The sequence below is a fragment of the Carassius auratus genome, chromosome 38, assembly GCF_003368295.1.
Source record: "Carassius auratus strain Wakin chromosome 38, ASM336829v1, whole genome shotgun sequence".
NCBI classification, from domain to species: domain Eukaryota; kingdom Metazoa; phylum Chordata; class Actinopteri; order Cypriniformes; family Cyprinidae; genus Carassius; species Carassius auratus.
Window position 1 is genome coordinate 6,030,306 of NC_039280.1, and position 20,528 is coordinate 6,050,833.

Sequence of the window (20,528 nt, forward strand, 5' to 3'; positions counted from 1 at the left end):
TTTAAGAATAAGAATAAAAAAATAATATTTGTAATTAAACGATTAAAAAATATATCAGGATTAAAATACGTTAATATACATAAAAATTCAATATAATGTTTATATAATTTATCTATTATATTAATATATGTATATAAGTGGTTTTACACAAGTCTAATGCACAGTTACAATTTCCTGTTTTTAAGTGTCTGAGTAGGCTATGCAGATTTAGTCCGTGATTTCATCGTAGTTTTATCAATATCAGGAACCGATATTACAACAACATCATACATCAAAGAACATGTCGTCATTCCGACCACAACCATGTTCTAAATTATAGAGCTGCCTGCATGTATAAACACAATCCCACCATGATGAACATTGTGATCTAATGGGAACCGCTGTGAGTCAAGTTTCCTGGCTTGTGAAACGTGCTACTTTTTTTGTGAAACATATTGAATTGTACCTCGTTGATTCTTGAATCATCACTTTCTGGTTTTGGATGGGCAGATCCAGCCGGTATGGATTTCTCATATTTCTGTTGCATTATGAGAAACCTGCTAGATGTTACTATTTGTTCCTCCATGAAATATGCTATCATTCAAACCCATTATTCTAGATTAGGACCAAGAAAAAAATACAAATATGTAGATATACAATTATTTAGTTCAGATTGATTTCTCGAGAGCATTGTCTGCTTGTTGAGAACATCTTATCTTGTTTGTTTAAGATGGACTTCAAGACGTCTGTGAAACACACCTTCATTCTGAACTGTTTCACATTTTCTCTCTTGTCATGTGAGGTTTACAGGTTAAAGGTACAAATGTTACATTACAATTGCATATCACTCTTGTGTAATAGTTACCAGGTGAAGAAAACAAAGAAAAAACAGACAATGAGCGTACTTAAGAACTGCCAAGATGTTGTTTACTTTACCAGTAAATGTTATTATGTTGCTCATGAGACTTCTACCTAAACAGATCACAGCTTTACAGCAAAAAAAAAGAAAAAAAAAGAAAATTAAAAACGGGAGAGAAAGACATCTGAGTTGAATTGGGGAAAATAGAAGCACAAACCTTCCCATAATAATAATAAAAAAATAATAATCACCCCTAATAAAATAGACTCTCTGTCGCCACCCTTTTGAGAAAAAAAAAATAAAAAAAAAATAATAATAATAAATGACTTCAAATGGCACTGGTTTTTATATAGTCAGATGAAACATAAAAAAAAGTTTTTGGCAGCAAACCCACCAGATGGGTTTAGTACAAACAAGGATAAAAACTTCCCTGAGTCTACGGTTAAATATACTGCTAGATCTTTAATGTTGTGGGCCAGTTTTTCTACAGAAGGTCCGAACAGAAGTTGTTCAGATGTATGGCATCTGTGACCATAGGCCACACACTGCAACAAGTCAGTTTGCATGGCAGTCATCCCAGAAGGAAGCCTCTTCTGAAGCTGGCTCACAAGAAAGCCCGCAATCAGTTTGCAGATGAGACTAAACTTGTTTGGCTCAGATGGGGTCCATCATGTGTGGCGACACCCTGGTGAGGAGAACCAAGAAAATTGTGTTTTGCCTACAGTCAGGGGTGGACTTACCCATTAGGCAAAGGTAGGCAACCGCTTTGGGCTCTCTAAAGCCAGGGGGCCCCCATAATTGCTTTTCATATAGGAGCTGCACATTAAGCGCTGACAGGTGAACGGTTGCTGTTTATGGTGTTTATTACCATGACAACCGTCTGAGTCAGTGGTGCCTGCAGGCTGTATGCTGTGAGTACCATGAGCACTCAGATTGACCTCCGATTTGCCCCGCAAACATTTCAGCAGTTATCATAGGTATGTGTGTGTCACGTATTTCTGCCGACTGAACCAGCCATATCATTAATTATTAATTTATCAGTCTTTTGTATACCAAAGTAAATGCATAGAAATATTATGCCAAATAGAAGCAGAAAATAGTGCTACACTTAAAGCTGCAGTCGGTAACTTTTGACGCTCTAGCGGTTAATAAACAGAACTGCTTGCGTCTTGCGGAAGAACATCGTAGCCGGAACTACTTCTCTCTGTTTATGTCTATGAAGAATCACAAAGGTACTGGGTAACTCCGCCGCAGTAACGCCGAAGCAATCTAAAATAGTCTGAATATAAACACTTATCATAGGTGCACCCTAGTGATTCAGGACGAGCTAAAAACACAGTTTGGAAAATGGATTCATGGTGTACTCACTTATTATATACATTTTTCTACATTTTGAACACAAACAAAGTTACGGACCACAGCTCTGATTGGTTGTTTTCTTACCGGGAGCGGTCTGTAACTGCAAATGGCCATAGGACCACTGGGAGGAGCCAGAGGAGCTTGATTTTTTCACAGATTATCCGTCTCATATTCTACTGTCAGGACATAATGACAGGTTTAACAAATATGTAAAAAATATATTTTTACAAAAGTTACCTACTGCAGCTTTAAATGAGATTGGACTAGCCCTGGGATGTTGGTGGCGCAGTGGATAAGACACATGCCTTTGGTGTGAGAGACCTGGGTTCAAATCCACTGTGAGACACCATTGTGTCCCTGAGCAAAACACTTAACCTCTAGTTGCTCCAGAGGCGTGCAGCGTCTGACATAAATATAGCAATTGTAAGTTGCTTTGGATAAAAGCGTCAGCTAAATGAATAATGTAATGTACAACAATTAATTTGTTGGCTATTTTACAAATGGGAATACAACTAATTCATGACATGGGTAAAAAAAAAAAAAAAGAGGCTAATAAATAATTCACATATTTTACAAAATCCTGTTAAGGTTTTCAGAACAGAGAATTATATTTAGGACAATTATAGGACAAAGTTTTACATAGCCTGGCTATATATGCCATTATAATTTGTTAAATTTTTTTATTGTACAGAATTAATAAATAAATAAAATGCAAATTATAATCTGGCCTGTTTTAGGCTTTTCCTTATTTTTATATTTTAGATATCCATCAATTATGGTGACTCGCCATCTCCTTATTTGACGTGACTTGCACGTATTGCAAATACACGTATTACATAATAAGAGTTTCTATTTTCGATTTGAAAGTAAGCTAGTAATTTAAAGCTTACTATACTTGTAATTTTTTTTATCAGGTCTGTGAGGCAATTCGATTAGTTTAGGTTAATCTTTGTGAAGTGCTCCTGTTCAAACCTGACTGCAGAAAATGTTTGTTTTCTTCATTTTATAAAAGCACAATGTTTTGTTAATATTGTGTGCACACAAATAAAACTAGCCCCATTACAGTTTAGAATGAGGTATTACTCTTCTCTTACCTTTATGAGCAAAAATGACTGCGTATTAAGTTGTTTCCAGTGAAAGATCAAAAGGATAAACAATGCAGATTTATTTTCACAGCTGCCTTTGCTCATATTTACCAAGGGTACCAACATTAGTGGAGGGCACTCTTTTTGCTAATGTTCCCCACAACTAATGAACCTAGTTTTGATGCTACAGTATATAAAAATGAATATATTTTTATTTAATCTTGTATAGAAACATAAATAAGCTGTATCAGAACCAATGTAATTAAAATTTCCATCTAGAAACATATGTATTACTCAACAGAATTAAGCTATAACTTGGACTGAAAGAAAACAAAAAAATACATTAAACAAAATTACGCAATATTTTTATTGTTTATTTTTGCTTTAATAATCAATAACTCACTGCTTAACATTGCCATTAGTTCAGTATATTGTTTCACAGAGTGCTTTAATCCATGTTGTCAGTGCAAAGTAAACTCACTTTTCTTACAGAGCTCAAACTCCAGCGAACATTCCTCAAAAATTACACCTTCCTTTAGCCTCAAATTACTTTAAACGGAGGGCACTTGACATAATAGCACAGCCTGACACATCAACCATTTCACTAAAAACACCTGTTCATTACCTGCTCTTACTGCAGTTGTTTTGGAGTGGTGATCTCAGTTATTTAAGACACTTTTTGTTAATTATGACCACAGACAGTTAGGTTAGTTTGCACTTTAGTTTGATACGTATACATTTAGTCAAATAACTAAAGAAGAGCTCCTTTGATTTTATTACTGGAGAGAAATTATTATGGCTCAGTCAACAAGCAGATAATTTTTTTTTTAAAGAAATCTTAGACACATTTAGCCACATGCTGCACTATCTAGTGTTTGTTTCACATTGTTTGAATGCATCTATTGAACATCCTGTAAGATTGGACTTTATTCAGTGATTGCACTTTTGAATACTTTGGTTTCCAAACCATCTTAAGATGTATATATTTTTTTATTATAATGACAGTAACTGAGGTGCAAAAAATTGCTATAGTGTCATTCTAAAGCTCCACTGTCAAACAAATCTGTTGGTCTCATTGAGGAGGCATCTGAAGAGAAAAATATAAAATAAAAAACATATGGAAAAAATAAAATTTACCGACCCAAAGTGTCTGACAGGGGTCACAGGGCAGCATCTTAAAGCACATTTCTTTCTTTAAAACAAAATAAAGATCAGTAAAACATCACAATAAAAGTGCAAATCCTCATTATAAACATTTTCAAAAAGATAAAAATCTAAGTTGTGTGTGATGATACAGAATTCCTCATGGTCTGATTCTTTTGTGCAAAGTGTAGTCCATCCAAATCAAGTCTTCAGTGGCTCACATGTTCATGTTCCTATTGTCTGAAGTAACACACATCGTCCATGGCTGCTGTGATTCTGTGAGAATGGACAGATAAGAGATTTAAATATACATTCTGCAACAAAACTTTACATACCTCACAATTGTGGGCAGGGGCGCTATTTATTATGCAATCACACTTTTCAGCTATTATAGTTCACCGTTTACAAAAATGTATACATCATTTGTCATACATCATTGCTGCCACTGGCCCTTGTCAATCATGGCCTCCTAATAATCCCCATTCATTGAACTGGGTCTATGACTCTCTCCCTTTCCACCTTTAAAGTGCTATATAAATGCATCATTCAGTCATTATCTAGAGAAAAGGAATAAAATGTGTCTTTACCTCTGGGCCTGGTATCCTCCCTGACAAAGGTTTACTAAAGCATACAGGTGTCTCAGAGCATATTCATACTGCAATAAGAGAGAATAGACATCACACACACAGCAAAGCAAAAGTTAATCAGACAGATGGTAGAGAAAAAGGACTGTTCATACCTCCTGCTGGTGCCAGTTGAAACAGTGTGTCTTGTAGTGATTGACAGCAGTTTTATAACATTCATACTCCGTGAGTTCTTCACGTCCTTCCAAGTAATCCTGCACTTCCTCTTTTTCCTGCACCACATGCTCCACGATCTTACGCATGGTATTACCAAGCAGCTCCCGCACCTACACACACAAAAACATAAAATCCATTATGATCACCTTGATTGAAATCTGTCACATACTGTACATCACTTACAGTATATATATATATATATATATATATATATATATATATATATATATATATATATATATATATATATATATACACTATATTATATACACTTACATTTAAATGTTTGGGGTGGGTAAGATTTCAGTTTTTGAAAGAAGTATTTAAGAGTTTATTTAAAGAGTTTATTTTAAATTATTTAAATAAATTTTAAAAAGTCAATTTCTGTGATGCTAACAAACTATCTTCAACGTATTAACATTGAAATCAGTTGCGCTGCTTAATATTTTTTCAGGATGCTTTATATAATAGAAAGTTCCAAAGAAAATCACTTATTTTAAATGCAAATCTTTTTTGAAATGATAAATTTCTTTACCATCAATTGATAATTTTTATGCATCCTTGCTGAATAAATAGATTTAATTAAAAAACAAATGAACAATAAATTAACTTTTAACGTTTAAAATAAATTAATAAATACTTATGTTTAAATTGAAAATGAATCTGTTTAAATCAGTTTAAAAAGCAGTGCTTCAAACCTGTAGATGTTCATGGATTTCTTTCATGTAACCGAGTACAGCATCAATGTCATTGCTCTTCTGGAGTTTTCTCTTCATGATGGCAAGAGGCACATCAGGGCTGCTCATGAGGTCACGTTCAGTGATCACAGGCAACGACACAGGCTCGGGTGCCTTATCAAGACCTTTCGAATTACCCTGGAACGCTATCACCTTCATGTTGGACAGCGTCTAAAACAAAAAACAAACCAACAGAGTTACATCTTGAAAGTACAGACATGCAGACGGTACTCAGAACAGCATATATGCTTTTATCAAACATTTCCTTGTCAATAAAGTACAGATGACTATAAACAGAGACATTTAGCAATTTATTAATTAATTAATTTGCAGCACAGATAACTGAGCCCTCACTAATGCTGATCAACCTTGCAATTGGTGCATGGTAGTGTAAATACAGTGCACTTTTTCTTAATGAATGTGCTATTTTTTATATTATTTACTAAATGTCTTTTACATTTTAGAAAGTGCAAGTGTATTACCTTGTTTCCATACTGCATCACATGGCTGGTGTTGGTTTTGGCCTTTACGATCTTGAACTGTTTAGCCAAAGTCTCTTTGCTCAGATCCTCCTAAAGACACAAACATTAACTTACTTAGCTTACTTACAACATAATTTAAAACACATTGCCATTGTCTGGTCTGCATGACTCCAGATTCTTTCTGTAAGTCTGTATTCAGGGTTGTGAGATGCTCTGCTATCCATATGATTAGACTTCTCGTGCTGAATAAATGCTCTTCTTTTCTAGCGTTCTTAAATCAGATGTTTGTACGAACCACATCAGAGTCTTCCAACCAGTTGACGCTGTACAAGTCTCCCAGGTAGGTTTCTCTGGCTTCATCAAAGTAACAGGCATATGAGGACTCGTCAGGGTTGGCAGCGGTGGTGGCATAGACTGAGATACAAAGAGAGAGAGTAGACACACAGATTATATGTATGGCATTATTTACACACAGCAGAATGTGTGATGGTCTTTAAGAAACACTCACCATTAATGTCAACCGGCAGAGGTGTCATCATAGAGCCAGATTCACAGGCCTCAATATAAAACACCATCTATGCATGCAAGAAATGATTTAAACAAATAGTAATAATTTTGAAACAGAAATGAATGTATCTTAAGAGCAAATACATGTAAAAGTCACCTTCTTGTATTTGTTGTTTTGGTGCATGTACTTGATGGTTTTCATCAGGTCATCTACAAGAAGCTAAAAACAGAGAAAAGTAGAAGCATGATTTACTGTAAGTTTCTACCAATGAAACCCATCTGTGGCACTTAAAACATTCCCGTTAATTTATAAACATGTCATGTATAAGGAAGTGAAGCAATAACTCCCCCACCCGATGATCATACACAATTACTGGAAAAGTTGTCAGTGCAGCAAGTTGTCAGTGCAACTCAGCTAAACCTCCTGTGAGTTAAATGTGTTACTCATTATATGAGATATTTCTATGTCAGCTGACCTACTTCAGGAGTATTGTCAGAGGTGGATGAAAAAAAAAAACATGGGATGTTTTCACAAATAAACTATTTACTTATGTTGATTAAATCAATTGTAATGAAACCATTATATATAAATATAAATAAATGTAGAATAATTTACACTAGTGGTCTAAGACTTTTGGAAAGAATGGTGTAGTGTGTATAAAAAGGATCTGAAAGGATCGGTCTCAGCTAAATGACCGCAGGAAGCAGAAAGTGCTTACATCATCATTAGGGAAGGCCAGCAGACCTGGGGCTCCATGATCAGTGAAATACACAAACACATGATCATTTGGACCACTGCCAGGAAAAAGAAGAATTAAGATAAACTGAGAAAGGAGAGTATATCATAAGACCTGTTTTTCCACATATCTGACTCTAACATGCACAAACAGAGACAAAAGAGACTGAGATTTCACAGGAACTGAGGGCAATACATTTTGTAAGACACCAAAATCTACTAAAAGCTAATTTACATTTCAACAACATGCTAACCCCATAGTTTTTATGGGAAACTTGCCTTTTCAGCACTTTTCCAGAGCCTCCCTTCACACTGGCAGCATCGCCTTTCAACACCGCCAGGAAGTTCTGAGGAGTCACATCCTATATAACAAACACGCAACATTATTTAACAGATGGCAAACACAACAATTACTACTTCAAATCTCAGATTCAGAGGTGCACGTATTGACCCACATCACCAGTGTAGTCCTTCAGCACTCCTTTGTAAACATCTGATCCGTTGGGTCTGTTTATGATCACTCCTGGAGTAGGGTTACTGGACACACACAAAAACACGGTCATATGAGCCTCTGTACAGAAAAGGCTTTTGGTTTTTACTGAGCAAAACTGGAAATTGATTCCTAAAAGCATAAAATTTAAAAAAATTTAAAAATACAAAGACCTCTTTCTTTTCTACTTATCAAACACAGGTTAAAATTTAACCCCTAAACCATGTGAATAAGCAAACTATCAGATAACACATCGCTTTCTTTCATTGTTTAATCCAGCAGGAACACTTGACCTACATATAAATTCATAAAAAAAAGCCACTTAGGGCAATAAATGTCACAGCTGTGCAACTTCCAATAAAAATATAGGCCTAAAGGTTCAAATATGTGTGTGTGTGTGTGCGCGTGTATACTGTATATGGTCCAAATATAGATTTTTACATTAGGATTATATACATTTTATAATCTTATATAGACATAGGCTCCATTAGGTTTATGGACCCTAAAAAGAAGCATACACTGCATATACAGATACTTGAAGGAGAACTTTTCCACAATATTCACATTTTTTAAGATGCACCTGTACATTCATGACACAGACATCATGAACGCCAGTCACTATCACGACCATGAGAGAAAAACCTGACAAAGTCGCAATTCATGCATTTTTCCTGTTGGCAGTCTGGTGGTTAAATTAGACAAGCATGACTTCTGCAAAGGAACTGATTCAAAGCGTTGTTTCTGTCTATGTGCGTCCATGTATGCGCCGGTGAAGCTAAATCATTTATGTCTGCTTTTGTAAGTCAACACTTTACCAAAAAGATTTAAGTCATACTCACTCAGTGCTCTGAGCTAGATCATCATACATCATCACCACAATCTGCTCATCCGGAATTCCGTTCTTATGGACAATCTGGTACGCATGGCATGCATCGGCCTATACACAAACACGAATACAACAGAATAAATATCTTAACAGACTTCAGATATGACAACCGACTAACACTTTTGAAAAACCCATGTACTTTCTCCACCTCAAAGGTCAGTTCCACACTCACCTGGTGTCTGTAATTGTACCAGCCGTTCGAACCAGCCACAATGACCACCCAGTGCTTCCCATTTTCTGGCTGCTCGGCAGGAAAACCACTCACTACCAGCCCCAGGCTCAGGGCAAGACCTAGAACTGCTACTGTCTGTGGGCTCATCTTCACAATCTACCGGGAACAGAGTTATCAGAGTAATCAAAGTAATCAGAGAAAAACACCATGCATGCTATTAAAAGTTTAAAGATTGTAAACATGTATTGTCATGCATTGTAAACTTGTCATACTACTAAAATACTACTTAATTTGATGACTTTCATTTAGCTAATAATATAATATACATGTATATTATAATATGGGTATACTTTAAATACCCACTAAACTTTTGTATCTTTATTTTCACTAAGCCCTTATAGTTATGCAAATAATTAAGCAGTGTAGCTTTATCACGTGTCAAAACGTCCTATATAAAGTTTGTTTACAGTAAGGCAGAGATAAAATATGAAGTGTTTAAAAAAAAGCTCTTTTGATTTATATCCCATTACTTCGAACCTTTCATATTTACAAAATTCAACAGTAATTAATTAAAATAGCTATAGTTACTACTATAAAACCATAGTAAATCTTCTTCAAGCAGAAAAAAAGATATAAATTTGTTAAATGTCTCATTTTAGATGATAATGGTATCAAATACTGCATTTAATTGTGGTAATAAATGACTGTTAAAAACTTTTTTTTTTAAATAATGTTTGCTTTAGTATATTTTTGTTAGTGGTGTAGTAATTATCCTATAAACATACTTGGACATCAGATTACAATAAAAACAACAGGCCATGGGGGATTAAATTGTACTCCTGTTAGCTGAATGCGGTATTTACAGACGACTTGGTTAATTATACAAACCACGACCAAACCAAAAAAGCAGGATTATTATAAAATAAAAATAGAAGTAGATTCTTTGCGCTTACCCGTTCTGTACCCTCTGCCGGAGATGCCTGCACTGGAGCTACGCGACGCTTTATTATAACCAGCGCTACTAGGACACATGCGTATCAGCCAATCAGCGCAAAAGGAGTCTATGCGCCATCCAATCAGATCACGCGTCAGTTCAGCATCCAATCACTTCTGACCCCTGGGCGGAGCCTCAACTGACCGCCTGACTAGTCGGTCATGTGCAACTAACGTTAGTTGACCAAAACAAAACAAAAAGAGGTATCTTTTCAGAAGTTTATAAGTAGAGTAATGCATTGAAGTGGTCTGCCACTTGTCAAGGAAAGTCTGACCATTTTTAGAGTTCAGGGGAAATGCCTCGGCTCTGTTAGGGGATTTAAAAATTGGTTAAAAAAAGTTTTCTGAGCTTCATAGATACCTGTCCTCCTTTTTTTTTTTACTATCTGTGCAGAATATAATCGAGCACATGATCATGTCATCCGTTTGTCATATGACTGCTGCACCCACGCATATTTTTATAGCTGGGTTGGTCTTACCTGTTGTGCTGTTTTTACAGGTGTCAAGCATATCTGGATAGATCTTTTAGCAGCCATCTTTAGATCAGTCATGATAACGTATGGTAATGGTAACGTAAATTCTTTCGGCAGCTTCTCAACTAATTTACTAATACTGATTCTCTATCTTTATCTAGCTTATTGAGACAATAATTTAATAATTAATTAATTACACCTGTAACACTCGACATTTTCGTTAATAATGTTAGTTTTAACTTGGATGACATTGACAACCTCTCGGTTCTGGAACTCACAGACAACTGTGAAACCTTTGACACCATATGTGTGTTTTATCTTAGCAATAATTTATTACACAAGTATTAAAGTCCCTCTAATATTAAAATTCACTGTAAATTCTTCTGCAGGTGTACATGTCTGTTGACAGCCACATGCAAGCTCAAAAAGTCCCCTCAGTATTTGAATAGATTTTCATATGTGATCTCGGATTCCTATTATCAGAGACCTCATGATAGACCTCAAGCTATTTTAAAATTATATAGCATGTGTTTCTCAATAAAAGCTAAATGGCTGGATTACTTATAAAACATGATTTTCTAATAACTTTCATTACAATTTCCTTTCACTTTCTCTGAATTCTGCACTCAGTTCTCCTTGCCATATTTCAGCTTGGCACAGCAGTAAAATGCACAAACACTACCAAAACACTACAAACACTACCAAATCACCTCGTACATGTCTCAAACAAGTCATTACTCCATAAAAATCACAAAGTTTGTCACCCAACAAACACACTTTTTCACATATATAAACATAAATCAAAGATCCATGACATTCATAACTATTTGAATATCTATTAACTAATGTTGTTGCCATTTTCTAGTATTTTAAATAATGCTTCATAGTTATTTATATAATGAATGTTACCAATATCCGATAAAGAAAATGTAAATATAAAGAAAAAATATGCTACTCCAGAATCAGGACTTGTCTATTGTTTGTCTCATATTACAACATTACTGAGGAAATTCAGATGTTTCCTTCTGTCAGTATGAGAGTACCTATGTGTATCAGGGCAGCAGCCTTCGTCCCCAAATCACATGAATATGAGTTCATGTCCTAGATGCACTTCAATTCATCCTTCTCATAAAAGAACACCATCAGTCACTCGGGAGCAGGACTAAATAATATTAATGCATTGTCTTTTATTTGTCTTGTAAATGAAAAACAATATAACAAAATGTAAATACAATAATAAATATTCAAAGCCAAATCTTTTTACAGACACATTTATATATTCATACATAACTACATGTGGTTAGAAACCACTTCTGTCCTCAAGCTAAAGAAAAACTGTCCAAACGGCAGAAACGAATGTGTCAATGATTTCGCATTTTGCATTCCAAAGGCATCAGTAACCAAATCGTGAAGGAATAAATAATTTCTGATCTTAGTGAGTAGTGCACATCTGCAAATCAAAAACAAAACAAATCATAGTGCAAGTTAAAGTTTCTCATAACACATCTCTGTTATCAAATGGATCCTCAACAAAATCAATGAGGATGAAGAGTAAAGATGCTCTGTATCAGAAGCAATTGCTTCTTTTTATCATCATCCTCACCGTGATCATCTGTCTTGGCAGATAGTAAAACACAGTCTGTCACATGATTTACTGCATGTCCAGAGCAGCACTGTGCACCTGACTTAATTTGGCAGAAATGCGAAATAAAACTTAATTATAGCTGTAATAAAAAAAACTGTTCTCTGCGTGTACATCAAGCTCGGTCGTAGTGTTCCCTGTGAGTTTGCATGTGTTTACAGACAGCTGATGAGATGCATAGAACCTAAAAAACCGAAGGAAACTGCAGCTGCTTGTAAAGGAGAGAGAAAGAGAGAGTTTACAGGAGCTGATCTCTCATGCAGCATATCTGAGGAACACAGAGCAAGGCAGCTCTCTGTCCCGATTTGAGCAAATGTGCTTCTTGCAGCGTGTGTGAGTGTGTATGTTCTCCATTTGCACAATTCCCTGGCTTCCTGCGCCCTGATCAGCAGCTGGAAGTGAGTGTGACCTCATTCTTCCTCTGGCCTGACATTAGACGAGTGCATCCTCACACTTCTGCCCCCAGTTCAATCACTCCTGTCTCTATAATGGGAACCAATTTATCATCCACCTGGACCAGCAGGATGGTCTTATCAATGTGAGACCGACTAACCGGATCACGACTGCAAGGCACCCAACGATGAACCACCTATGGAGAGAGAGTGAACAGTGGGAAGTTAGGATAGTAGGGTGAATTTGGGTAAAAAATACTCAACTGGCATTTAAAAATACATAAAAAGTTCTATAACATGCTTGAATTCTTAAAAAAGAAAAAAGAAAAAAAGAAATATGACTTGGACTGTGCATATGTTCATTGATAGGTTTCATCTGACCAACCAACAAATAGTGATCAACAGAACCATGCATTTTGAAAATCACCTGTCCAGTGGATCTCCAACTAAAATGGGCTCAGGAAAACAACAAGGACATCTAATGACTTCCTAAATCATTCCGGGGGATGATGCAGCCAAATGTGTGTGACCCATACAGAAAGGTAATATGATAAATAATATCACGGTAATATATGTTTTAGTTATAAATGCAACTTTATTAAAACAACATATATTCAAAAATCTTTTGTAATAAATGCATTTTAAACAATTTGTAAAAACCTTTTGTAATAAATGCATTTTTAACAATGATTTAAAAAACAAACTACAGATTTTTGTATGTATGTTATTTTAATAAAGCATATTTAATATAAAATGTATTACTGATATTTTTTTATATACACACATATATATATATATATATATATATATGTAAAGTGTCTGCTAAATTACAAATTGTAATGTAAATTGCTCTAATTTATCTTTATTCTTTTTATCAGTATATTTCATATGTGGAAATGTAATACAGAACATATATGTACATATATTACATTTGTCTATGGGGACTGTGTTAAATATTTGTATTTAGCTTTTAATTTATTTTTAATTTTGTTTTATTAATTGAAGTATGCCAAATTAAATTAACTCATTTTAGTTAGATGCCAATACAACATTTCTAATTTGATATATTTTAGGTTTTCATTTGATATATTTTATTTCAATTACAAAAATGATTTTGTTAAGTTTCAATTAACAATAACAACACTGGTGTGTAATGTACTCACGTGACCCTCCATGCCCTCCAGGGGACCCCAGTCCCTCCAAAAGTTGCGTCCAGATCTCAGTCTCATGCTCTCATCTGGCCACACCAGCTCCTTCCTCTTGGGATGATTCATTACATCCAACACCTGACTCACATCCACAATCTACACACATGCATATGCTTCATTATTACAATGAATTTCACACAATTAAGATCCAAAATATGAGAAAGTCTGACACTCACCTGCACCCTGTAGGAGATGTCGTCCCTTCTCAGACAGGAGAGAGAGGGATTGTGATGATGATGGTGGATGTAGTGAAGATGATGGTGGGGGTGAGGATGGTTGTCTGTCCCCAGCCCTAAGGCTTCGTTTCCCAGCAGGCTGGCGAGTGTGTGGGCGTGTCGTTTGCAGGGGGGGATGGAGTAAGCTGAGAGGGAGCTGGAGGGGCCGGGTGGGTCGGGGTTGGCGGCCGAGGCGTTGGTGCCCAGCCGGAGTTGTAGGGAGGTAGGCAGCGTGCGGAGAGAGAGCTGGCTGCTGGAGGAACGTCTGCAGGGCTCCAGACCTGTCACAGACGTGCGGAGTGAAGACTGGCGGCTGCTGCTGTGACGATACGAGGACGACTGACTGATGACAGACGCACGAGCAGGAGACTGACGAACCAAACCAGACTGCACTGACTGAGAACTCTGACTCGTACCTGAAGACAGAGAGACACTGTAGGTTACTTTCTTCTTGTAGGTTATCTATCTATCTATCTATCCATCAGTTCTTTCATCCGTTTATCTGTTTTTATCTGTCCATATCCATCTGTTCATCTATCTATATATCCTTCATTTTATCCATCCGTTTATCTCTATCTATTTGTTAATTTCTTTTTATCTATCCATTTGTGACTAGTAAGACAATTCTCAAATAACCATTATGATGAGTTTTGTTCTAACCGCTTAAATGCTAAAGGTACTTGCGCTGTAAAACCTATTAAGACTGTGTCTGTTCCCCGAATAGTGAGGTCAAAATATAAATATAATGTAGGATCTAGAAAAAATCTTATCGTAATTAAACCAGAAAAATGTAAAGTAAATGAACAAAAACAATTTTTAAAGTTTGGGCTCATAAATATTAGATCACTCGCACCAAAAGCAGTTATTGTAAATGAAATGATCACAGATAATAGTTTTGATTTACTCTGCTTGACTGAAACCTGGCTAAAACCAAATGATTATTTTGGTCTAAATGAGTCTACTCCACCAAACTACTGTTATAAGCATGAGCCCCGTCAGACTGGTCGTGGCGGGGGTGTTGCAACAATATATAGTGATATTCTCAATGTTACCCAGAAAACAGGATACAGGTTTAACTCATTTGAAATACTTCTGCTAAATGTTACTCTGTCAGACATGCAAAAGAAATCTAATGTATCTCTTGCTCTGGCTACTGTGTATAGACCACCAGGGCCGTATACAGAATTCCTGAAAGAATTTGCAGATTTCCTCTCAGACCTTCTAGTTACAGTTGATAAGGCGCTAATCATGGGAGATTTTAATATTCACGTTGATAATGCAAATGATACATTAGGACTTGCGTTTACTGACCTAATAAACTCCTTTGGAGTCAAGCAAAATGTCACCGGGCCCACTCATCGTTTTAATCATACACTAGATTTAATTATATCGCATGGAATCGATCTTACTGCTATAGATATTGTACCTCAAAGTGATGATATTACAGACCATTTCCTTGTATCGTGCATGCTGCGTATAACTGATATTAACTATATGTCGCAGCGTTACCGTCTGGGCAGAACTATTGTTCCAGCCACCAAAGAAAGATTCGCAAATAACCTGCCTGATCTATCTCAACTGCTAATTGTACCCAAAAATACACACGAATTAGACGAAATTACTGACAACATGGGCACTATTTTCTCTAATACATTAGAAGCTGTTGCCCCAATCAAATTGAAAAAAGTTAGAGAAAAACGTACTGTACCATGGTATAACAGTAATACTCACTCTCTCAAGAAATTAACTCGTAGTCTTGAACGCAAATGGAGAAAAACTAACTTAGAAGTTTTTAGAATTGCATGGAAAAACAGTATGTCCAGCTATAGACAGGCTCTAAAAACTGCTAGGGCAGACCATATACACAAACTCATTGAAAATAACCAAAACAATCCAAGGTTTTTATTTAGCACAGTGGCTAAGTTAACAAATTACCAGATGCCACCTGATTCAAATATTCCACCAACGTTAAATAGTAATGACTTTATGAATTTCTTCACTGATAAAATAGATAACATTAGAAATACAATAGCGAATGTAGATTCTACAGCGTCTAACACTTCAGTTTCATCCATCGCACCCAAAGATAAACTGCAGCGCTTTACAACCATAGGACAGGAAGAGCTAAATAAACTTATCACTGTATCTAAACCAACAACATGTTTATTAGATCCTGTACCCACTAAATTACTGAAAGAGCTGTTACCTGTAGCAGAAGAAACGCTTCTCAATATCATAAACTCGTCGTTAACTTTAGGACACGTCCCAAAACCATTCAAGCTGGCGGTTATCAAGCCTCTTATTAAGAAACCAAAACTAGATCCTAGTGTACTGGCAAATTATAGGCCTATTTCAAATCTTCCATTTATGTCTAAAATTTTAGAGAAAGTTGTGTCTGCTCAATTGAGCACCTTCCTGCATAAAAATGATATGTATGAAGAATTTCAGTCAGGTTTTAGGCCCCACCATAGCACAGAAACTGCACTTGTTAAAATTACAAATGACCTGCTCCTTGCGTCAGACCAAGGCTGCATCTCATTTCTAGTCTTACTTGATCTTAGTGCTGCGTTCGACACCATAGATCATGACATACTCATAGATCGATTACAAAACTATACAGGTATTCAAGGGCAGGCTCTAAGATGGTTTAGATCCTACCTGTCCGATCGCTACCTTTTTGTTTACTTAAATGGGGAGTCATCTCATTTATCATCAGTAAAATATGGAGTGCCACAAGGATCCGTCCTAGGTCCCCTTCTATTTTCAATATATATGTTGCCCCTTGGTAATATTATTAGAAAATACGGAATTAGCTTCCACTGTTATGCTGATGATACTCAGCTATATATCTCAACGAGACCAGATGAAACTTCCCAATTATCTAAGCTAACAGAGTGTGTTAAAAATGTAAAAGATTGGATGACACACAATTTTCTCCAATTAAATTCGGATAAGACAGAGATATTAATTATTGGACCAAAAAACACTACACAGAATCTTGTAGATTACAATCTGCAACTAGACGGATGCACTGTTACTTCCTCTACAGTCAGAAATCTGGGTGTTATATTAGACAGCAATTTGTCTTTTGAAAATCATATTTCCAATGTTACAAAAACTGCATTCTTCCATCTTAGAAACATTGCCAAGCTACGAAACATGTTACCTGTTTCTGATGCAGAAAAGCTAGTTCATGCATTCATGACCTCTAGACTGGACTATTGTAATGCACTTCTAGGTGGTTGTCCTGCTTCTTCAATAAACAAGCTACAGGTCGTCCAAAATGCAGCAGCTAGAGTCCTTATGAGGTCAAGAAAATATGATCATATTACCCCAATTTTACAGTCTCTGCACTGGCTACCTATTAAGTTCCGTATCAGTTACAAATTATCATTACTTACCTATAAGGCCCTAAATGGTTTAGCTCCAGCGTACCTAACTAGCCTTCTACCACGCTACAACCCATCACGCACCCTAAGGTCACAAAATGCTGGACTTTTGGTCGTTCCTAGGATAGCAAAGTCCACTAAAGGAGGTAGAGCTTTCTCACATTTGGCTCCCAAACTCTGGAATAGCCTTCCTGATAATGTTCGGGGTTCAGACACACTCTCTCTGTTTAAATCTAGATTAAAAACACATCTCTTTCGCCAAGCATTCGAATAATGTTTCTTTTTAATTGTGAGTGTAGTTGCATCTGTTCAAAGTTGCATTTTTATTCATTAGCTTGGGTTAAACTAATTTTACTTTGTTGGATCAGCAGCTATGCTAATGATGTCTGTATTTTGTTTCTATGTTTCGCCACGGGATTTACATCCCGTGGTAACTAGGATTTAAACAAGCTCCAGTCTGGATCCAGAACACCTGAGAAGAGATGATGCTGACCCTCAGAGGACCCCAGATGATGCTAACCTTGAATCAACAAACAGAACTAACAATTATTGCTAAATGTGTGACTGAATCATATAATAACTTAATAATATTGATAGTTCATCGTCTAGCTGACTACGTCTTGTATTATTATTATTTTTTTTTCTAAAATCCTGTCAAATGTGCACAAACTACTAGCTACTACTAAATATTGTAGAAACATAATTTTCTGTAAAGTTGCTTTGTAACGATTTATTTTGTAAAAAGCGCTATACAAATAAACTTGAATTGAATTGAATTGAATTTGTTCATCTGTCCATCCATTTTAATCTATCCATCCATATATCTATTTTTTTTATCTATCATCATCTATCTTCCATTTATCTATATTTTTATCCATTCTTTAATTTATCTATTAATCCATTCATCTCGCTTTTAATTTATCATCATCCTTTCATCTGTTTAACTACATTTTAATCCATCCATCCATGCATCAGTCTCTCCATTAATCTATCTATCCTTCAGTCCATCCACACCCCGCTCTGCTTATCAATCTTTTAATCTTTCATCCATCTATTTATCTTTTTATTCTATACATCCATCCATCCATCTTATCCATCATCCATTTATCTACAGGTGCTGGTCATATAATTAGAATATCATCAAAAAGTTTTTTTCACTAATTCCATTCAAATGTGAAACTTGTATATTATATTCATTCATTACACAGACTGATTTATTTGAAATGTTTATTTCTTTTAATTTGGATGTTTATAACTAGCAACTAAGGAAAATCCCAAATTCATTATCTCAGAAAATTTGAATATTGTGAAAAGGTTCAATATTGGAGACCCTGGTGCCACACGCTAATCAGCTAATTAACTAAAAACACCTGCAAAGCCTTTAAATGGTCTGTCAGTCTAGTTCTGTAGGCTACACAATCATGGGGAAGACTGCTGACTTGACAGTTGTCCAAAAGACGACCACTGACGACCATTGCACAAGGAGGGCAAGACACAAAAGGTAACTGCAAAAGAGGCTGGCTGTTCACAGAGCTCTCTGTCCAAGCACATTAATAGAGAGGCGAAGGGAAGGAAAAGATGTGGTAGAAAAAAAAGTGTACAAGCAATAGGGATAACCGCACCCTGGAGAGGATTGTGAAACAAAACCCATTAAAAAATGTGGGGGAGATTCACAAAAAGTGGACTGCAGCTGGAGTCAAGAACCACTACACACAGACGTATACTAGACATGGGTTTCAGCTGTTGCATTCCTTGTGCTAAGCCACTTTTGAACAACAGACAGCGTCAGAAGCATCTCACTTCAAAAAGGACTGGACTGCTGCTGAGTGGTCCACAGTTATGTTCTCTGATGAAAGTAAATTTAGCATTTCCTTTGGATATCAGGGTCCCAGAGTCTGGAGGAAGAGAAGAGAGGCACACAATCCACGTTGCTTGAGGTCCAGTGTAAAGCTTTCACAGTCAGTGATGGTTTGCGGTGCCATGTCATCTGCTGGTGTTGGTCCACTGTGTTTTCTGAGGTCAACACAGCCGTATACCAGGAAGTTTTAGAGCACTTCATGCTTCCTGCTGCTGACCAACTTTATGGAGATGCAAATTTTTATTTTCCAACAGGACTTGGCACCTATACACAGGGCCAAAGCTTCCAGTACCTGGATTAAGGACCATGGTATCCCTGTTCTTAATCAGCTATCAACTCGCCTGACCATAACCCCATAGAAAATCGATGGGGTATTGTGAAGAGGAAGATGCGATATGCCAGACCCAACAATGCAGAAGAGCTGAAGGCCACTATCAGAGCAACCTGGGCTCTCATAACACCGGAGCATTGCCACAGACTGATCGACTCCATGCCACGCCGCATTGATGCAGTAATTCAGGCAAAAGGAGCCCCAACTAAGTATTGAGTGCTGTATATGCTCATACTTTATTTTCATACCTTTTAGTTGGCCATGATTTCTAAAAATCCTTTCTTTGTATTGGTCTTAAGTTATATTCTAATTTTCTGAGATACTGAATTTGGGATTTTCCTTAGTTGTCAGTTATAATCATCAAAATGTAAATAATTAAACATTTGAAATATATCAGTTTGTGTGTAATGAATGAATATAATATACAAGTTTCACTTTTGAATGGAATTAGTGAAATAAATCAACTTTTTGATGATATTCTAATTATATGACCAGCACCTGTATATTATCTATTTATTTGTATTTATTATTTATCCAATCATCATTCTATCCTTCAGTCCATTTACCTACATTATCTTTTCATCCATCCATCTTCTTATCCATCTAACTATCCATCCATCTGTCCATTCATCCTTCCACCTCTATCCTACAAGATTTAAATTAGGCCTAATAAACTTTAAAATCTTTCAACTTTTTCCAGTACTTTGTCATGCCAACTGTTTTGATAAAACTTTTCTAGTTTTATTCTATTGCTGCAGAGAATTTGACAATAAACATATATTATACCCATAA

General features: G+C 36.1%; 2 protein-coding genes across 5 annotated transcripts in view; both read right to left on the minus strand.

The window, feature by feature from the left end:
- Window positions 1-3,630: 3,630 nt before the first annotated feature.
- On the minus strand, window positions 3,631-10,337 carry lgmn (legumain). The gene is made up of 14 exons (XM_026223627.1): window positions 10,189-10,337; window positions 9,236-9,391; window positions 9,017-9,114; window positions 8,143-8,224; window positions 7,967-8,049; window positions 7,671-7,746; window positions 7,109-7,171; window positions 6,953-7,019; window positions 6,740-6,858; window positions 6,445-6,534; window positions 5,924-6,133; window positions 5,165-5,335; window positions 5,013-5,080; window positions 3,631-4,701 (listed from the first exon to the last, which is right to left on the minus strand). The coding sequence occupies exons 2-14, from the start codon at window positions 9,380-9,382 to the stop codon at window positions 4,659-4,661; spliced, it is 1,317 nt and encodes a 438-aa protein (XP_026079412.1). The 5' UTR covers window positions 9,383-9,391; window positions 10,189-10,337; the 3' UTR covers window positions 3,631-4,658.
- Window positions 10,338-11,868: 1,531 nt separating this feature from the next.
- Window positions 11,869-20,528, minus strand: part of LOC113056776 (pecanex-like protein 1) — a 33,171-nt gene continuing 24,511 nt past the window's right edge. For all 4 annotated transcript variants that reach the window (XM_026223626.1, XM_026223624.1, XM_026223625.1 and 1 more), the window contains 3 exons: window positions 14,120-14,574; window positions 13,899-14,039; window positions 11,869-12,932 (listed from right to left, as the gene is read on the minus strand). In XM_026223626.1, the coding sequence (XP_026079411.1) occupies window positions 12,792-12,932; window positions 13,899-14,039; window positions 14,120-14,574 (737 nt within the window). In that variant the 3' untranslated portion in view covers window positions 11,869-12,791. The remainder of the gene's footprint in view (window positions 12,933-13,898; window positions 14,040-14,119; window positions 14,575-20,528) is intronic.